The sequence below is a fragment of the Toxorhynchites rutilus genome, chromosome 3 (assembly GCF_029784135.1).
Source record: "Toxorhynchites rutilus septentrionalis strain SRP chromosome 3, ASM2978413v1, whole genome shotgun sequence".
Lineage (NCBI taxonomy): Eukaryota > Metazoa > Arthropoda > Insecta > Diptera > Culicidae > Toxorhynchites > Toxorhynchites rutilus.
In genome coordinates, this window is record NC_073746.1 from 189,241,859 (window position 1) to 189,263,068 (window position 21,210).

The 21,210-nt window shown below is 38.7% G+C and overlaps 2 protein-coding genes across 3 annotated transcripts in view; both read left to right on the forward strand.

The window, feature by feature from the left end:
• LOC129775347 (uncharacterized) overlaps nucleotides 1–21,210 on the forward strand; it is a 78,768-nt gene that overhangs the window by 20,746 nt on the left and 36,812 nt on the right. The gene's annotated exons all lie outside the window — the stretch shown is intronic.
• Nucleotides 1–21,210, forward strand: part of LOC129775346 (calnexin-like) — a 34,644-nt gene that overhangs the window by 1,225 nt on the left and 12,209 nt on the right. For both annotated transcript variants that reach the window (XM_055780011.1, XM_055780010.1), the window contains exons 4-5: nucleotides 17,853–18,441; nucleotides 18,497–18,637. In XM_055780011.1, coding sequence (XP_055635986.1) covers nucleotides 17,853–18,441; nucleotides 18,497–18,637 — 730 coding nt within the window. The remainder of the gene's footprint in view (nucleotides 1–17,852; nucleotides 18,442–18,496; nucleotides 18,638–21,210) is intronic.

A 21,210-nucleotide genomic window follows, 5' to 3' on the forward strand; every position in this document is an offset into this window, starting at 1 on the left:
TGTCGAAAATTATGTTGCAGTCTTTTGTAGAATAATTTATGTTAATAGCTCTATCTTTATAATTGTCGTTGGTACATGTAATGAGCGGAGGAATATCAACTGATTTTGGGTTTCATTCCCGGAATTCTTGTGTCGAAAAACACTTATTCGGGATCCAAGAAGGGGTAAATCCTTTGATATTGTTGTATATTCAATGTGGTTTGTACAAGATACGTTTTTTTCCAGACGGATTCGTCTTCTTGGCGTTGATTAGTTTTTAATGTGGTCGAAGTAGGTTAATGAGACATAAGCAAGTTGGAAAGATGGAATATAGGCTATAGGCAAATTACGTTCAGCAAAATGACCAGTGAAGCATCAAAGAAGAATAACTTTAAAGCACTAGTTATTATTTGAATTGCTTGCTTGGTTCATGCGTTGCCAATATAGATTACAGAATACCTTTGTATACTAAGGATTCAAATATTGTTCGTTATCAAAGTCTTTCCATTATATGGTCGGTGTTCAGTCAGGCCGGACTATGTAACATTTTTATGATTTCGAGAAAAACGAGCTTGAAGTTTAGTGCTGTAAGGTGTTGTCGTTGATCATTCAAAAAAAAAAAAAAATGCGACCCGTTATTCCTTCTGTAGGCTTTATCTTCCAAATCATATAAATGTTCTGTGAAATTTACCTAATGCAATGATAATGCAACTCGAAATTTTTGATTTCGCGACTTGGTTCCCTCTGACTTAACACCGACCATATCCATTAACCCATTAACGACCAAGCTGTAAAAATATTTTTTTTGACGGAAGCCATTGGTGTAATTTCGATTATTGACGCTAAAGAAATCCCAATGTTCAAAAATTATGTTTTTCGAAAAATCGAACATTGGCCGAAACCCGCACTTTTTTCTTGCAAGTACAAACATACTGTGAACTGAAAGTCACTACAATTAGCAAATATACGGTATTCATAAATGCATCAATTTCACATTCTGGGACGAACAAGCACAGGAGGATGGAGATCTCTAAGTGTAAACCTGAATTAATCCACCTAAGATGAGATGTGATATTTCTTATTTCATGTAATTTTAATTCTTTACTGGTAGGCTTTTTCGTTCAAACGAAAGCATATGTTGTTATTTTTATTGTTGGCCGTGGAGAAATGTGTATGCTTAAGAATTATTTCTTCCCAATAATCCATTTCCCGAAAAATCGAACATTTTCCAAAATCTGCAAAGTACCAAAATGATGCGAAATATTGTTGGGAAGTTATTATTCGGTCCGGCAAAAAAATATTCACACCAGTAATCTCATTAGAATCCCCGTTACACGTACTGATCGTTTCCACCAGCTCCTGCCCACACGAAATTCTACGGGCCGCCATCAACTAAGGTTTTGACGAACAAAAAAACATACACATTTTCAATAATATTTGCTAAATCATCGACATTTGCAAACATTCTCAATTGAAAATGCGAAAACAAATGAAAAACCTTCCGTCTTCCAAAGTAAACGAACCAAAATGCGCTGCGAAAGTTAGATGTGTTGGTATTAATTCAGCAGAAAATAAATGTTCGTTATGGCCAACGTTCGATTTTTCGAACACTCAATTTTCCCGGCTGTTATTTTTTTGTAGGAGGCTCAATCGAATGATTTTTGCTCTTTATCGCAATGTATGTTCTTTTATCAAACTAATACTGTAGAAAAGTTCTAATATTTTTGTGTTTCATTGAAATTAAAAACACCTTCCAAACATACTTGCTTTAAATCGAATTTATTGCCCAATAAAGTTATATGAAATTGAATGAACTTCATAGTAAGTGGTAGCTAATAAATTAAGCTATCTTTTGGTGCAAAAACATTACCATACGGTTGGTTTCCAAAGACATGGAAAATTATCAAAGTTGCTGTTCGATTTTTCGAACGCTTGGCCTAAAATGGGTTAACACGTTGAGCCCCAAATTATTTTTGCAGCGCTTTCCATTCAGTCAGCATCAAGAGTGTTTTCACATTATCAGTGTCGGTTACAGCTCCCAAAAAAACTTATTGTATAAATAGGAAATAGTTAGAAATACGACTAGAAAGTAGTCACATTTGTAACACATCCGAAAACAAGCCATATATTTTTTATTTTCTTATTTTGTAACTGTCAGTCCCAGTCAGTCTGCGCTTTCCTACCAAAAAGCTCAATGTCGGCCCCTAGGGACCGACGCCGGTCTCAACATGTTGATGAAACATTTCTCTATACCAATTATTGTTGCATCATGTATTATTCTTGTCTGCGAGTCTAGATTTGTTGTTTATGTTCCTGAGAGGGACACAGCTTAACAGCTTGTCGGTTTTCAGTAACGTGTCAACGTACTTGGAACAATAACCGTTAAGGTTGCGTCAGCCACTAATCAACATTACCTTTTTGAACATCACGCTTTGGGAATTGTAGCTTGCTGACTTTCACAACATTGCATTTTTCTGGGATTCGTTTATATTCTCCTGATAGCGTTCGTTTTTTATTTATAATGTTACTACATCCCATTGAGAGATTAATTTTTTTTCAAAATTTTTCGCCAATAATCTTGAACCAGCTTTCGGTGGAAAGCCGTGTTCGTCTATGGTCCTCCATAGTGGCCGTCGGTCGATTGTATCATATGCAGCCTTGAAGTCGGAGAAGATGTGGTGCATAGGGACCAGCTACTCGCGACAGTTTTGGAGGATCTGCCGCAGTGGTACGAAACTGAGAAAAGTCGGGAAAAAAGTCCATTAATCTAGTGGTACTATCCAGCTATCACTAGAAATCGATTTTATAGGACCTTAGCATCATAAAAATACATCATGAAGTTGAAATTATGATTTTTTTTCATTTCAAAAAAAGCTAACATAAAATATTCAAAAAAGTTGCATTATAACAACGTTTTTGCATTTGCATTTTTATCGCAAACAACGTGTCAAATTATTCGAATGGATGTTGTTATAGCGAATTCGTTTTTGTTCAGTTTCAACCCCAGTGCCGCACTAACTGCTGTCAAAACGTTTTTTCATTCACTCAGTTTCGCACTCAGTGTGGCACTAGTTCGCCCCGAAAACTGTTAGTTTCGCACTGAGATGTTTCACGGGTTGGCACTCGGGTTCACCAATACAACTATACTGAACTGTCAAGTTCCGAATATTATTTTGGAAAATCTAAAAATAAAGACTATGAAAATGGAAAACCTGCTGCTTTTGCTTTTGTATTCTTGGAAGTGTAATCCGGATTCTGATTTTGAAGAGTATATTCGAGTAGACGGCATTAAGCTACGTGTGCTTTCATTGGGAGGTGAAAATAATGATGGATATTCAGGTGGAATAAATTTCAAAATCAAAATTATGAATGAAAATTTTCTTTAACGTATCGAATATTTATTTTATGTGATTAAATAAGAGGATTTTTCCGATATCGCAGAAACATATTGAACGAAAACTGTGTCTACTGATGATTTTATATTATAATAGTAATTATTTGTGGAACAAACAGGAAATGCATCGACAAATGGTTAAGTGAGTGTCAGAACTACATGTGTTAGGTAATCGAACAATATGAAGTACAAATTTTCATTCAAACTTTTATATGTTTACACTGCACTTGGCCCTTCTGATCTGATGGAGAACAATTTACCTCCCAAGCACTAATATCACCACCAGACGTCGACACTGTACATTTTCCGTCGTAAATATAAACAAATCAGACTATATAACGTACACCAACAAACCAACGCATTCGTGAAACTGAAAACGTTTTTTTATTACAGAGTCAGTTTGGCACTGACTCAGTTTTAAAAACGAATTCGCTATTAGTTTCGATAGTTCGAGAGCGGAGGCTCTGGTCGGATGGTGCATCGTTTCACTGGGGGAAACGAGCCTCTGGCAATTTAAAGCTAAGTTCTCAGCGGAAACTCAGCGGGAATCTGGACAAACGGCAGAAAAACACTATGCGACCGGATTCAAGTATAAACAAACAACAAACAACAAATTCAAACTTCACTGCTCAATACTGTGGCGAAAAAACACGCTCAAACAGGTTCACTTTCTGCTTTACTCTGGTTGTGATTTTTTTTTCTCTTTCGCTGTTTGCTGCTTCGCGGTTGGAAAAAAAACTGCACTGCTCCTCGCTGTTGGGCCGCTATGCTCGCTGACAGGAGAATCATAAAAGGTAGAGGGGATGAATTTGCGACGCAATATTTCTCTCCTCTTCAGGGACTGAACAGATGTACTTTAACAATTTTATAGCTTGATTACCCATTACACAATACATTGAGATATGAAGAGTTAAGAGGGATCATGTTAAATTAGGTGACATTTTATTTTTAATAGAAAATTAAAATATTGGACCTGATCACGAACGTCATTTCACGGTGAAAACGAAGTGAATTGTATAGAACGTTATTACGGCTGCCACCGTGTGTGTAGAATCTGTAAGAGTTCATCCGTCGTGACAACTTTGATGAACTCGGTGTTATTATGAATATCACGATACTGATTTATTTAAGATTTTTGCTAACATTTTGAATCTTGTCTTGCTTTTTAAGAAAAAAAGATAAAAAACAGCAATTTACCCGCTTGGTGGCATTTTCAAAACGAAATCCTGACGTATCCAGAGGACGTAAATTTGTTTATTAGGATTCGATAAATGCACTACGGGATGTAATTGAGGACTAAAAAGCTCCCTTAGATCGATTGAAGCATCTTCTTCTTCTTCTTCAATGGCACTAACGTTCCTAGAGGAACTTCGCCGTCTCATCGTAGTATTACTTGCGTCATTTTTATTAGTACTTATTTGAGATTACTATGCCAAATAACACGCCTTGAATGCATTCTGAGTGACAAGCTCTAGAATACGCGTGATCACAGTGCAAGTCGGAGGAAATTTCTTTGACGAAAAATTCCCCCGACCAGAACGGGAATCGAACCCGAACACCCGGCATGTTGGTTATGACGCTAACCACTCGGCCAAGGGAGCACAATTGAAACATGGCGAAAGTTTTAATTTCGATTGTCCTAATTGAATAGAAATTTTTTGTTTCTATTTTATGGATTAGACTAACTAATTATGTTTTTGCGTAATAGATATTTTCAACGATATTGTTTTGAAGACATACTTTGAATGAAAGAATATTTAAGTTTCAAATAAGGAAAACATTAATCTATCATTGCAAAGCTTTTAAATTAATATTTTTAAAATTATTCTCTAGTTCTTTTTCCATAATTTTGATATCCGTCTAAAGAAAATCTGTATCATTTTCTGCTTTTGGCAAATTCCTTGAAACTCATCAGATGTTTAATATGAAAATTATACTTCTGCCCGACGCTACTGACCAGTTTCTGTTTAAATAATTATATCGAACCTCATGTCCCGTATATCGAATTACACGGGAATGGGAAGGATAAGAGGATTAAACTTCTGAATCCCATATTGGAATAGCTCAGATTATATGGATAAATTCGGCTTTATTCTGAAATATAAAAGAAATTATTCATCAAAATTGTAGAAGCGGTTCTTAAAAAATGATTTTAACGTTGACCTATACTAAATACTTCTCACTATTCAAACGAGTAAGACAGAGCTGAGTACAAGTGTATGCGAGATATCGATTATTAAACTCATGATAGTCATGCTTTATCTCTAGAGTAATTTATAGAAAGAGGAAATGGAATTACATTTCCATATGTTCAACAACTACATTATTCAAGAGCAACCTAGTATTCCTCCTCATCTTTGAACCAACGTTTGATTCAGCAAACTAAGGCACCAAGCAAATGATTCATAGAATAAGTCCGAATAGTTGGCATTGAAATCATCGAGGTATAATCGCAAACTTGTCTTTCTAAAAAATACGTTCAATTAAATGGAATATTATCTCAGACACTTATTAATTTTACCTACATAACGTTCAAACTAAAGATGGGCAAACCGTTCACGAACGGTACGAAAGAACTAGTACGCCGAAAAGAGTGAACGAGCGGTCGTTCTTTTTCAAAGAACGGTAGTTCTCCCCACGAACTGATTGCGATTGAACGGTTTGTGAACGAACTGATTCCGTAAGAACGGTTTGCGAGTGAACTGTTTGAGAGTGAACTGATGGAGAGTGGACTGTTTGTGAACGAACTGTTTCCGAGTGAACTGTATGGGAAAGAACTGATTGAGAGTGAACTGTTTGGGAACGAACTGTTTGAGAACGAAGTGTTTGCGGGCGAACTGTTTGCGAACGAACTAGTGCAGCTGAACTGATTTGCGCCGGACGGAATGGATAAACATAACGAGAACGATTGTAAGGAAAATAAAACGATTTCTCATTTGTGAGCAAAATGCATGTAACGCAGGGTTTATTTTGTTAATGTGTATTCAATTTTGGGTTAAAAATTAAATTAGATTTTCGTTGTTTTAAAAGCAAAACTATATATTTTCAATTTAATGTATTCTTTCAATTCCGCGTAACAATCATATACTTTCTGATTATCAGAAAAAAATACGCAACCGACATAACGTTCAAACACCCGACATTATGCAACCAACATGTCTCTTATAAACGGGAATAAACACTTTCACTTCACGGAGTTCATTTATACACGCAACTGTCGGTGACAATGGGCCTGATCACGAACGTCACTTCACGGTGAAAACGAAATGAATTGTATGCAATTTGTATGCATTTCACTCCGTTTTAAGCGCGATTCACATACAACATCCACGTCACGTTCACGTTCCGTCACGTCACGTTGCGTCAATTATTCATCCATGCAATTCCTATTGAAGCATTCACATACACCAGCAACGGCAAGTCGAAGTTCCGAAGTGCCGGTGTATGTGAATGTTTGCATAAAAGCTGCTTGGAAGAATAATTGACGCAACGTGACGGGACGGAACGTGAACGTGACGTGGATGTTGTATGTGAATCGCACTTTAACCGTGAAGTGACGTTCGTAATCAGGTCCAATGATGATAGACACAAGAAGATTAAGTGAAGTGTAAGTGATGTGAAAGCGTTTGTAACAGTGATGTTCGTGATCAGGCCCATTATCTCCGCCGATTCCCGGGCTCTAACAATGTTCAAGATGTTCTTTAGTATTTATATCAAGAGGGTCTGAAAAAAAATTTCCGCCTAAAATGATACGATAAAAAAGAAGAAAAAATGCTATGCCGCGCCACCGTCATTTGTTTTGCATTCTGCTACACCGTTCAAGTCAAAGCATGGCGCGCATCGATGTGCCTGATTTAAGTCAAACAGCAGTATTATTTGTTTTGTTTACGTTTCGTACAAGACGTGGTGTTTGAAATTTGTAAACCGGGAGCATTCCTTTGGTGACCAAATCAGGTAATAATGATTGATAAACGTATGGGAAAGAAATACCTAGTGAAGATTTATGTTATTGAAGCCAACTTCAGTTTCTAGGAGGCAAGCACCTACGGGAAAAAGTTATGGCCAGGGATCATAGGATCAACTTCGTAGAAGATACACTGCGTTTAATAACTATTGAACTACTTCATTTTTCTGAGTTTCTAGAGATATGTAAGAAATCGGTTGAATTGATGTACAGGTCGGACTCGATTATATACAGACTCGATTATATGTGATTCGATTATATACAATTTTGGACTTGATTATATACAGTTTGGAAAAAAATATTTTTTTTTTATATTTCAAATATGGCTTATTTCAAGAAGAAATGTAACCTTTCAACGTAATGGTGAAGTTTAAGTGGCTATTACTTGTACAGTGGGGTAAAAATCGTGATTTTTGTAGATTTTGCCGGAATTTCCACCAGGAATTGTTTATATCGATATTGCAGCGAAATTAACAGCGATAGAAGTTGGGCGTCAAAGAACAAATTGTAGAGTGGTTTGAGAGCTTTAATGTGATTGATAGAAACAATTTAGTTTAATATAAATTTTCAGGAGAAAATTAATAATAACACTTTAAAAATTATTAACTTTTAAGTTTTTCACTTTCAAAATGTTATTAAAATCCACTAATTTAGTTGTTCCACTACTTTATCCTTACGAAATTTTCTCATCTTTCAAATGAAAGCATCAGAATCGTTTTCTGTAGTGTACTTTTTAATGTAGAGCCAGTTTGAGGCAACAGATTCCGAAACAAAAAAAGTCGTCGTTCACTGCACCGGTGTAATCCTCATCAACGTCGTCTTGGTCTCCTGTTGCGCGTTGTTTAGGTGTTCATCGTAGTGCTGCCTCTACCTTTCGATTACCTGTTCGTCAAGATGGCTCCTTCCTTGTTCCTACACATTTCGGCCCGCGGGACAATGCCTTTGTGTGAGGCGTTTAGTTTCTTCAAGAATTTTTGCGATTCCCAAGAACGATAAAGCATTTCCATCCCCTCACACTGTTGTCCAGCCTGCACTTTTTTCCCGAAAGATTTGTGTTTGCTGGCTTCGCTCCAGTCTGTATCGCTGCACGTTTTGTCGAGTTTTGACTTCATGTGTTAGGTAATCAAACAATATTTATTTATTTATTTACTTGGTCTCGAGTTTTAAAAACTCCTCACACTGAATCTTAGTCTAAGTTCCTTAATCTACTTTTGAACACGTATTTAGACAGATTAAAATCGAAACAGCACTTACATCATTGAACGATTTAACACAGTTATCAAAAGGATTGTTGTACCCATACATTGTTCTATGACGGTTAACTACAAATAAATCACGCTCACGAAGTTGACGGAAAGGTGCGTACAAATTGATATTTTGCGGAAGAGAAGGACAGTCTATGTTTCCAACGATGAGGTCAAATATAAACAGTCTCTGAAGGTTGCTGCGTCTATCGGCTAGAGTTTCAAGATGAATGAGTCTACAGCGACTTCGATAGTAAGGCAGATTTGTTGGATCATTCCACGGAAGTTGTCGAAGAGCATACCGTATGAAGCTGCGTTGAACCCTTTCCATCCGAATACTCTGGATTGCATGATAAGGTGACCATACGGGAGCAGCATACTCCATGATGCTGCGGACAATCGAACAGTATAGTGCCTTTAGAGCGTATGCATCGGTGAAGCCACTTGCATTGCGTCGGATAAATCCAAGGGCGGCAAAGGCTTTTGCGGTTGTCGCGCTTACATGTTCGTTGAACCGGAGTTTGCTATCAACAGTGACCCCTAAATCACGGATAGTTTCTACACGCTCCAGAACCTCTGAATGGATGGAATATTGAAAATCTAATCGGGATTGTCGGCGGGAAAACGAAATAAATTTGCACTTTTTGGTGTTAAGCTCCATCCCGTTCTCAGTACACCACAGAGATAACTCGTCCACATCAGCTTGAAGTGCGCAGCAGTCTAGATGAGATGATATCACTTTGTAGCAAATTCAAATTTCAACCGGAAGCAGAGTTCATTAATAAACAAAATGAATATCAGCGGTCCAAGAACGCTACCTTGAGGAACGCCTGACGTGATGAAGAAAACGCGTGAGTGAAATCCGTTCAGTTTGACAAACTCTCTCCGGTCAGATAGATACAAGCGTAGCCATTCGGTGATCCAATCAGGGAAGCCAAGATATTTAAATTTGGCAATTGCCAAGTCCAGAAGTACCTTGTCGAACGCCTTAGAGAAGTCGAAGTATATCGCATCAATCTGGTGTCGTTTCTCAATTTTCGAACACAGGAAACTCACGTAGGACATCAGGTTGGTAGTAGCGGCTCGCTTCTTCACGAAACCATGCTGGAGCTCCGATATCAATGGTCGGGAAGCGGCATACAGAGCATCGTGAACCAAATGCTCGAACACTTTTGACAGAGAACATAAAATCGAGACACCTCTGTAATTCTCAATTGCATGATTGTTGCCAGTTTTAAAGATCGGAGTTATCGAGGCCAGCTTCCAGACATCCGGAAATACGCCTTCACTGAGTGACTTGTTAAAAATTATAGTCAGTGGCATCAACAGTGAATCGGCACATTCTCTTAAAAACAGTGGCGGTATATTGTCCGTGCCGGGCCCTTTCGAAACTCGAAACTTCCAACTTACTCAGGGCTACAGATATTTCGTTTTGGCTCAAAACTGGAAGCGGACAACTCAGATTATACGCAGGGCAGGTTCTTACACTATCAGGGGAGAATGTTGGCGTTGCTGTGCTTTAAACATTCTCGAGGAATTCAGCAAAACTGTCTGCTAACTCGTGAGGTGAAGAGATAGGCGAGTTCATAAATGTCATCTCGACAGGAATTCGATTAGGTTGCTTGCGACTGAAGTAAAAATTTTCATTCAAACTTTTGACGTAGGACTACGTCTAACCGGAAGATATAGGGTGTGAAATGAAAATCAAGGCACTGAACAAGTAGGAAAAAATGCAAGATTTGGAACGCTTATAACTCGAGCATTTCTCAATAGATCGCAAAGGTTTTTGCATCAATTGATAGGAAATATATCTACGCATCTATCATAACGAATAACATTTCATTTTTCTTGAGATAAATAATTGAATAATTGTGAAATATCAAGAATTGTTCAAATGCAGTATGTGCCCATTTTTGATTGGTCCATTTTGTGCTCCTCAAATCGTACCGACCAAAACGGGCAACCAGAGCAGCAGCGAAATAGAATGAAGCACGATTGGAAAGGAAAAAGAAAAAAATGAACGAAACATTGGTCGCAGTCTCACACATGTGTAATTCTCGAGCCAGCCAGTCAGCTTAAAAATCTCCGCTCCGCTGCCGTAACGATCATTCTTTGTGTGGACACCGACTGGACAACATCGTTGCTGGACGAGCTGGACGGCGAGGGATCGAGTGCCTTTCTCAAGGCAAGAGGGTGGAGGTGGTAGCGCTGGAGTAAATAGAGTAGAGTTTTCAAAGGGCCTTTCTCAAGGCTAGAGACGAATGAACTGCAAAAGTTTAAAGTCTCTATAATACAAGACCTTCCTTCCTTCCGTAACGATCATTCTCATCCAAACCGTACACCACATCGTTTCGCATCACATCACATCAACAAAACAACACAAGCAGCCATGTCTGGACATGGCAAAGGAGGAAAAGTGAAGGGAAAGGCAAAATCCCGCTCGAACAGTGTTGGTCTCCAGTTCCCCGTATGTGCATCCGCCAATTGGCCGAGCGCGTTAGTACCAGTGCACCAGTCCACCTAGCCGGCGTTATATAGTTTCGGCCGCCGAAGTGATCGAGTTGGCTGGCAAAGCTGCTTGCGACGATAAGAAAACCCGCATTAGGAACAGACCACATTCAGTTCGGTGGACATCAAGACAACAGGCAGTTGCAGCGAGTGGCGAGTGGCAAACGCAATCGCAAAACGGCATCAGGTAGCAGAAGAAAAAAGTTTGTTCTTTATACAAGCTGCTTTGGTGGCAAATCCAGAACAAGGCGGCATCGAGGGCGTTCGAAATGGTTTTTTTTTTCAAAACCACGAGTACTAAGTTTTCTAAATTGGAACCATTTCATAAAACACGGCGCTTATCAGGGCCATTAAGTCTTTCAAAAAAGAGTTTACGAAATACTGTTCAATGCATTCTAAAATGTTATCCAAAATAATAATAAAACACAAATTGATTTTTTCACAATTTGTTTGCCAGAATATGATGAGTTTGAGAATTTGGCAGTTGTACTGAGCGTATTGATGGTTGGAGACTTTCTCGATTATTCAATTCTTAAATTGCTTCCAGATTGAAAGTACATTAATTTACATTTAGTTCGACATTTAGCTAATTGGACGGACCTGTAATGCGACATATTTAGTTGGACATTTTTGTAAACATGGAGTTCGGGGTCCAAGTTATGACCCAACATGTCCCAAGCTGGATGGGATAAAATTTTCCAACTGTGAAAGCTGTACCACTGTCATCGCAAATGTTTAATTACAGGTTAAAATTGCCTTCAATGCGACACTGAGTGGTGCTTCGGCATATCGCATTAAATGTAATTTACAGTACAATATGTCCCAAGCTGGATGGGAAGAAATTTTCCAACTGTGAATCCTGTGGCGAGTGGCAAACGCAATCGCTAAACAGGAAGGTTTAGCCGAACAAGATGGGTATATCGAGTGATAACAAAACAATAAACTCTTTAGATTAAAGATGATTTTGTGGTCCTGAAAAGGACCCTTTTTAGTGTTTGCTTTCGAATCAGCAGTCGGAAAACGCTCTTTATTTGGAGCTGGTATACTTCTTCACCGCTTTGGTACCTTCGGAAACCGCATGCAAGTTCACCGGGCAGCAACAGACTGATTGCGATCTGAATTTCCCTCGCCGTAATGGTTGTCCACTTATTGTAGTGGGTCAGACGCGGGGCTTCCGCTACGATACGCTCAAAGATGCATTGACGAAGCCCATGACGCTCATCGCCTTCGATGAGAAACCGGTATCGGGATGATCCGGATGCAGCACCTTATGATGTAGATAGCATATGATTCCTTCTCCTCCTTCTTGTCGGTTTCCGAGATATTCTTCTGCGCCGTGTCGAACTTTTTGGCGGCTTTTCCATTATTCCACTAGTCTTCGGTACCTTCGTGTTTGTTAGAAACAACTGCATGTGAATCCAACGAGCGAACAAATCGTAATGAATGATTTTTTTTGCCACCGCTGCCTTTTAACGCTCATTCGTTCGTCTCGTTGGACTCGCCCCTTTGGCTGAGTCTGCTGATTTATCTCTATCCTGTGAGCGTGTACCGCCAAAGTACAAAACGCGCGGACCCGCAGAAAAATATATCATTCTCTTTCAAACCGTAAATCAGTTCGATTGTATGGCATCGTTTCACATCACATCGCATCAACGGATTGGTGCCGGAGCACCAGTATACCTAATAGCGGTTATAGAATTTCGCCCGCAGGAGTGCTCGAGTTGGCTTTCAAAGCTGCTCACGACAATAAGAAAACCCGCCTACAGAACAGAGCACATTCGGTTCGGTGGCAACAACTAGTTTCAGCGAGTGGCAAACGCAATCGCAAAAAAGCAGCAGGTAGAAGGAAAAAGTTTGTTTATACAGACTGCTTTGGTGGCAAAACCAGCCACCGTAAAACACGGCCTTTTTCAGGGCCATTAAACCTTTCAAAGAAGAGTTATTAAAAGTTTTTCACAATATATTTCACAATGCATTCTAAAGTGACATAATATGACATATAATATAAACCGATTTATTTTGTTTATGCTTGTTCTTGAGCTTATTGGTGGCTGAGGTCTTTTAAATTGATCATTCAGTTTTCACAAACCCATACATGGTTTCCGAATTAAAAGTGGCTTCAAATTACAACACATTGTATGCAGGATGGCATTAACGAAATTTCTCGGTAGCAAGAACTGCTTTCTTTGGTTGATAACTGATGTTGAAAATTGACGGACGTTACATCTGCATTGTATAGAAAAATAACTAAGGAGCAACATGATGAGCTATGTATTTCCTGCTGCTCTGTTCTTATTTTAAAGGACTTTAATCCGAAGGTCATCCGTCCCTGTATTTACTGTTGGTTTTTCAGAACGCTTCTAGCTCGTTTATTTCTCGACAGATCGTAGAGTTCGTCTCCAAAACCTCAGTTCTGTTTCATTTTTAATTATTTTGTTTTCGGAGACTACAAATCTTACAATTCATCGTCTCCGAAACCACAGTTTAAGGGACGATAATATGCTCAATAGTGAAATATATGATAGTGAATGAGCTGATGACCACCTATGCATTCCCTATCACAGCCATCATTTTGATTGTACGATATGTGCATACGCCGAAAGATGCCCGGCTTTGAACATTTAATAAGTACAAAGCCTTCAGAAAAAAATCAAGAATCAAGTTTGTAAAAAAAAACGCTAAAACACAACACCAAGAGTTCTTTTCAGAACTCCCAACATGCTCATAAAGAGTAAACAGTAAACTAATCCATTTTTCAGGTAGATAGGTAGGTATTCACGAAGGAGAAGAAAATAAAACAATATATTTGAAATATATATTTAGCAAAAGTTGTCCCCTTTGTATAGTCCTACGTCACTCCGGTTATGTCCCCGACATTACCCACCCGTCTTTTATATTTTACATTGCACTTGGCCCTTCTGATCTGATAGAGAATAATTTACCTCCCAAGCCATAATATCGCCACCAGACGTCGACACTGTACATTTGTCGTCGCAAATATAAACAAATCAGACTATATAACGCAAGGCGCCTAGAAGTATATCCTAAGGTTGGCCAACTCGCTAAAAGCACTCTTCAACCATCTTGGAAGTCTACTGTGTTTTGTTTATGACACGAGCTACCATGATATGAATTATAGCTTACATGCATGCAAAGAAAACCAACGCATTGGGCCTGATCACGGACTTCCCTGTCACAAAAGCTTTCACGTCACTTACATTTCACTTATTCTTTTTGTGTCTATCATCATTGTCACGGACAGTTGCGTGTAAAAATAAACTCCGTGAAGTGAAAGAGTTCATTCCCGTTTATAACAGACATGTCAGTTGCATAATTTCGGGCGTTTGAACGTTGTATCGATTTCATAATTTCGGACGTTTGAAAGTTATGTAGGTAAAATTAATAAGTGTATGAGATAATATTTCATTTAATTGAACGTATGTTTTAGAATGATAAGTTTGCGATAATACCTCGATGATTCGGTATTTCAATGCCAACTATTCGGGCTCATTCCATGAATCATTTGCTTGGTGCATTAGTTTGCTGAATCAAACGTTGGTTCAAAGATGAGGAGGAATACTTGGTTGCTCTTGAATAATGTAGTTGTTGAACATATGGGAATGTAATTTTATTTCCTCTTTCTATAAATTACTCTAGAGATAAAGCATGACTATCATGAGTTTAATAATCGATATCTCGTTTACTCGTTTGAATAGTTAGAAGTATTTAGTATAGGTCAACGTGAAAATATTTTTTAACAACCGTTTCTACAATTTTGATGAATAAAGATGAATAAACCCGAATTTATCCATCTCATGATCAGTATAATCTGAGCTATTCCAATATGGGATTCTGAAGTTTAATCCTCTTATCCTTCCCATTCTCGTGTAATTTGATATTTATTTCTCTATGGTGATATAATTATTTAAAAAGAAACTGGTCAGTAGCGTCGGTTAGAAGCATAATTTTCATATGAAACATCTGATGAATTTCAAGGTATTTGCCAAAAGCAGAAAATGATTCAGATTTTCTTTAGACGGATATCAAAAGTATGGAAAAAGAACTAGAGAATAATTTAAAAATTATTAATTTAAAAGATTTTCAAAAATAGATTCATTATTTTCCTTATTTGAAACTTTAATATTCCTTCATTCAAAGTATGTCTTCAAAACAACATCGTTGAAAATATCTGTTAATATCTATTGGTCTTTTCCACCAATTGCGAATGTTTGAATTACAAAAATCAGCTCTGCAATGTTGTAAAAACATTACAGTTATTAATTTATATTCAAAATATCAACAAAACAATATTATACATAATTAATCATAATTATCGTTTTGGGCCAATGGCCTCCATAGCCATTTTATGCGGTTGCTACTCTCTGTGAATCTAATCCTTAAAATAGAAACAAAAAAATTATATTCATTTAGGACAATCGAATTTAGACCTTTCGCCAAGTTTCAATCGGTCTACGGGAGCTATATTTTTAGTTCTCAATTACATCCCATAGCGCAATTATCGAATCCGAATAAACAAATTTACAAAATTACGGCCTATGGATACATTAGGATTTCGTTCTAAAAATGCCACCAAGCGGGTAAATTGCTGTTTGTTTATCTTTTCTTTCTTAAAAAGCAAGACAAGATTCAAAATGCAAAAATGTTAGCAAAAAAGCTAAATAAATCCGAAATTAAACTTACTCCATTCCGCGTTACTAGCTTTCACCATCTAAAACACAAGTGACAAATATACTTGTTTTTCCCCGTGACGTGACAGTATCGTGGTATTCATAATAACACCGAGTTCAACAAAATTGTCACGACGGATGAACTTTTCCGGATTCTACAAACACGGTGACAGCCGTAATAACGTTGTATACAATTCACTTCGTTTTCACCGTGAAGTGACGTTCGTGATCAGGTCCATTGTATGCACAGGTGAAATAGGAACCTTATTTGTACGATGGTGCAAACATTGTCACGCACACGGTAGTTGAATTTGTGTATTTGTCATCGACTTTATTCGGAATCGATTTTTTTACCAAGAAATTTACGAATGTTGTTAGTGTACCATATTCATGAAGACTAAAGGTGAGTTTGCGTTAGTTTTTGACATAGGACTACGTGTTTCATTAAGAATAGAAACAACGAAGGGGATAACCAAAAGAGAATATTTGCGGCGTAAACGCCACCCTTGCACAGTAAGTAGAGATGGGCAAAACAGTTCACTTTGATGAACGGTTCAGTCACTAACCGTTCATCTAAATAAAGATAAGCTGCTCCTTTTCTGAAAGTCGCAAACTGTATGTAAAATATGTTTATCGGCCGACAAAAAAATATATGTAATAATTTGATGCGCACAAAATGTGTGCAATTTTTCATATTTTCTGTTTGAACAACATACAGGTTCCATGTAAGATCATATTTCATAATGTTCATTCCGAGAAAAAAATGAGCAGCGGTTTTCACTAACAATCAATCATACGAACAATGACGATAACACGTACACTCAATATGCTAAACAATGGATTGAAAGCAACGAAAAAACTTTTTTCTCTACTTGTCCACATTATAAGATTTTATGTAGATTTTTATGTTAATCGCCCCAGCTTCTCTCAGATTTTTTTTCTGATAATCAGGAAGTATATGAATGTTACGCAGAATTGAAAGAATACATGGAATTGAAAATATATAGTTTTGCAAACACTTCGTTCTTAAACAGTTCGTTCCCAAACAGTTCACTCTCAATCAGTTCTTTCTTAAACAGTTCTTTCCCATACAGTTCACTCGCAAACAGTTCGTTCACAAACAGTGCACTCTCAATCAGTTCGCTCTCAAACAATTCACTCGCAAACCGTTCTTTCGGAATCAGTTTGTTCACAATCCGTTCGATCGCAATCAGTTCGTGGGAAGAATTACCGTTCTTTGAAAAAGAACGACCGTTCGTTCACTCTTTTCGGCGAACTAGTTTTTTCGTATCGTTCGTGAACGGTTTGCCCATCTCTAAGAGCCCCCGCAGACTGCAGACTGACTTGTCGACCGATAGTTCGGTCGGCTCCTTAATCAGTACGGAGAGGTATGCATGTGCGCACATTACACCGATTCAGTTGGGTCAGTTTTTGCACCAGTAGGACGATCCGACCAAACTGTCGGTTGAAAAAAAATCTGTAGTGTGCGGGGGCTCTAACAGAAAGTACGCTGTCACTAGAATAAATGTAAATATTGCATATCTTCTGAGGAAAATTTTTGTTTCCGTTTGGTGGTCATCGAATTAACATCGTCAGGCTCATCGAAACTATTTAATAAAGATTGATTTATGAAATTTCTTTGCATTTATAAAAGAGGAGCTCAAAACGAAAGAGGTGTAAGTGACATCATCGATTTCTCTACATCGACTCTCTCTTTTGGTCTTAACTTAGCTGCAAACTCATTCCCAGCTGTATTTGATAATGTGGAAGATAGGTCAAAACCTCATCTATCGGATTCAATAGCAAACTCAAATTGGAACGTTTTTGCAGTTGAGTTATTAACAAAGAAAAAGTTGACGAAGAGAAAACGATCAAATTTCTTTTCATTCTTAATCCCTCAAATAATATTCGAAATGATAAACAAGCAAATTAAATTAAACAAATGCATAGTCCTACGTTCTAAGCGTTCGTGTCTTTGATACAACCACCTATAATTTTTGTTGTTCTTCTGAAAACATTATAAGTTCAAAACACCCATTAGAAATTCAATATACATGTTCAATGATCTGTTCTAGGGATCGTCTAGATGAGCCATTCAAAGACAAACAGCCGCATCTTTATCAGCTTGTAGTGAAACCTGACAATACCTACATCATTCGATTCGATCACAAAATCATCAATGAAGGATCTTTATTCACGGAATTTACACCTCCCGTAATTCCTCCAAAAGAGATTGATGATCCGGAAGATGCCAAGCCAGAGAATTGGGATGAAAGAGAAAAGATTCCAGATCCAGAAGCAACGAAACCTGATGATTGGGATGAAAATGAGCCACCGCAGATTCCGGACCCAAGTGCATCTAAACCAGAGGGTTGGCTCAGTGACGTTGAAGAGATGATTCCTGATCCTAACGCTGAGAAACCGGCGGATTGGGACATAGAAATGGATGGTGACTGGGAAGCACCTTTAATTGCAAATCCCTTATGTGAAAAAGCGGTCGGTTGCGGTTTTTGGAAGGCACCAATGATTTCTAATCCAAACTATAAAGGCAAATGGCGCTCTCCGCTTATTGACAATCCCAACTACCAGGGCAAATGGGCACCCAGAAAAATACCCAATCCCGATTTCTTCGAAGATGCAAATCCATTCAAAATGACCCCTATAGTGAGTGAAATTGATGGGTATTTTGAAGATAAAATAATGATTGTTTTAATTCAAGGCTGCGATTGGTATTGAGTTGTGGTCGATGTCTAGCGACATACTTTTTGACAATCTGATTATCACTGATGATGAGGCGGTTGCTAGAGATTGGGCTGCACAAACCTTTGATTTGAAACAAAGACTGATTGATCGCGAAGCGGTAAGTGAATTTTGAGATCTGCATATATTTATTTTACCATTTGAGACCACATAAATATAAACAAATCTTACAGGACTAGTAAAGATAGCTATTATGCGATGTTGGGAGAAGCAGTACATCTTGTTCATGGTTTACGAGCAGATCTTTAAGAGTTCAAATGTTTTTAATCACGATGCATCTGGGTTGGTTACATTGCCACAGAAGTATAGTAGCTGGTAAAGTGTTTCGACCGGATCACCTTTCAACTTCCACGTCCAGTGTCGACGCTCTCAAAACTGAAAGTTCACTGGCGGTCCGCAGTAACCGGTGCGAACCAGATAAAAAAATTCTCATAACGAGTTGATGGTCTCACGTTCGAATATCAAAAGGTCTACTTTTCTCATTTGTTGTTCATCATGGCTCGCTCGACTTGTTGTTGTAGGTTGGTTGGCAAGAATGTCCTCGGGCCATGGTACCAACCTTGGGATGAAATCTTTGCCGTGAGAAGGTGCCTATATATTCTTGTTCCTCTTCATTGTAAAGGGGGAGGAACAAAGTTCTTCGTGGATGGATGATTCATCGCTGATTTGTCAAATTTTGTACAATAATTCGGCATCTTTCAATTTTTTTTTGTTTACATTTAAAAGACTTTCAGATGCAGGCTGGTTCGTCTCTGTTCTTTTATGTTAAAATTAGCTCCAACACTCAATGGATCATCACTCAGGACGTTCCGTACACTCCGCTGAGCCCGTACATATTTCCAAAGTCCTCGTGCTCCGGGCAAACGCACAAGAAGTGCTCGACGGAGTTGTGGATGTTGCAGTTTTGGCACCGAGCGGTGTCCAGTCCTGTACATGAACTCGCTGCTCTCTCATTGCCTCGACATCTTCCAGCCCGATGATGGATACTTTTATTTTCCGCAGAGATTGATTTCCCACTGTGGGCCACTTTTCGGACAAAAATGTGCGAAAGGAGTTGACGATCCACAATTTCACATCCTCTAGCGACACTTCCCGTTTGAGGAATTGTTCCGTGTGATCAATTCCAACAAACCAGTCGGCCGCTTCGTTACATGCGATGCCCCTGTTTCCAGGAATCCACAGGAGGGTAGTGTCAGGCAATAGGTACTTCCGGACCGCTTGTACCCATGGGTGTCTGGACTTGCCTGCACCGATGACGTCAATGGTACTCGCCGAGTCGTTAACGACAAGCAACGACTTTGTAGCTGCCGCGAGATTCCGATGCTTCAGTCGAGAAGACCTGACAGATGTCGCCAAATCTCATGCTGGCAACTAGCTAGGACGACGATAAGTTTACCGATGGAGAAGTGTATGTTACTACTGACAGAACTAGTCTTCAGTCTCTGTCGCCGAACGAACTCGAGATCATATCCGGAGATTGATATGATCGGAGGATATTTTGTAGGGGCCCAGTAAGTTTTCACGTATATTCATTCTGGCATGCGGCGGCGGGATGTTGAGTGTGTTGGAGATCGGATAACGATCAACATTATTTAAACGTCGGGTTTGGTTCTACCTCAGCCTGCCAACCAAGTTGAGGCTGGCTGCCAAACATCGATGGCTGTAGGTGTCCGTGTCGTCGTTTAGAACCACGAGCTCCAGCTACTTTAAAAGTCCGGTTGAAAACCAGGGAAACTATTTCCCTGAATTTTGTAAGTATTGACGTAGAACTACGTCTTTCATTAAGGGTGCAAAAATCAGAAAACAAGTCACGTTTTAATGAAATAAAGTTAACGTTAATAACTATTTTCGCCGCGAACGGATTTTGACGATTTACATACGAATCGGAAATCTCCTAAGATTTGTTTGATATGCTACACATTACAATCGCCTGGTGTGTAAATGGTTAAAATTCATGAAAACTATAAGCGTTTTCATTTTCCCATACATTTGTTCTGTTCATTTGCTCATTTGCATGCATTTATGAGCATTTCTAGCCATGCCGTCAATAACTAGCAACTTATCGACGACCAATGAAGGAGAAATCGTAAGATTTAAAGCCTCCGTGAACAAAGAAAAAGAGGAAGAACGAAGGGGAATATTTGCCTAGAGTATAAACGGGGGATCTCGCTGAGGCAAACTTTCATCCATTCTTCGTGAGGACACCGACTGTACAACAGCATTGCTGGGCGAGCTGGACGGCGAGGGATCGAGTGCCTTTCTCAAGGCAATGAAGGTGAACGAGTAGGAAAGTTTCTCCAGGGTCTTTTTGAAGACTAGAGACGAATGAACTGAAAAATTTAAAGTCTCTTCAATTCGATGTGATTTTGTTTCACATGGCGATAGCAAAACTCTCTCCACCAAGGATGACAGCTAAGCTAATCTAGACCGGCAATATTAACAGAAAGGGCTTCTGCTGAGTAGAGCGCAAAACGGAGATAAGTGTGTGTATATTTAGTTTTATTAAGCCAAGATATATTATATATTCCAAGAGGAGCTGAAATCACTGGCTTCGCTGATGATATTGTGCAAACTGTGACTGGTGAAACATGCGAGAAAGTCGAAATGCTAGCTACTGAGGGGTTTGGAATCGTTGAGAACTGGATGACTCAGAGAAAACTCCATATTGCTCAC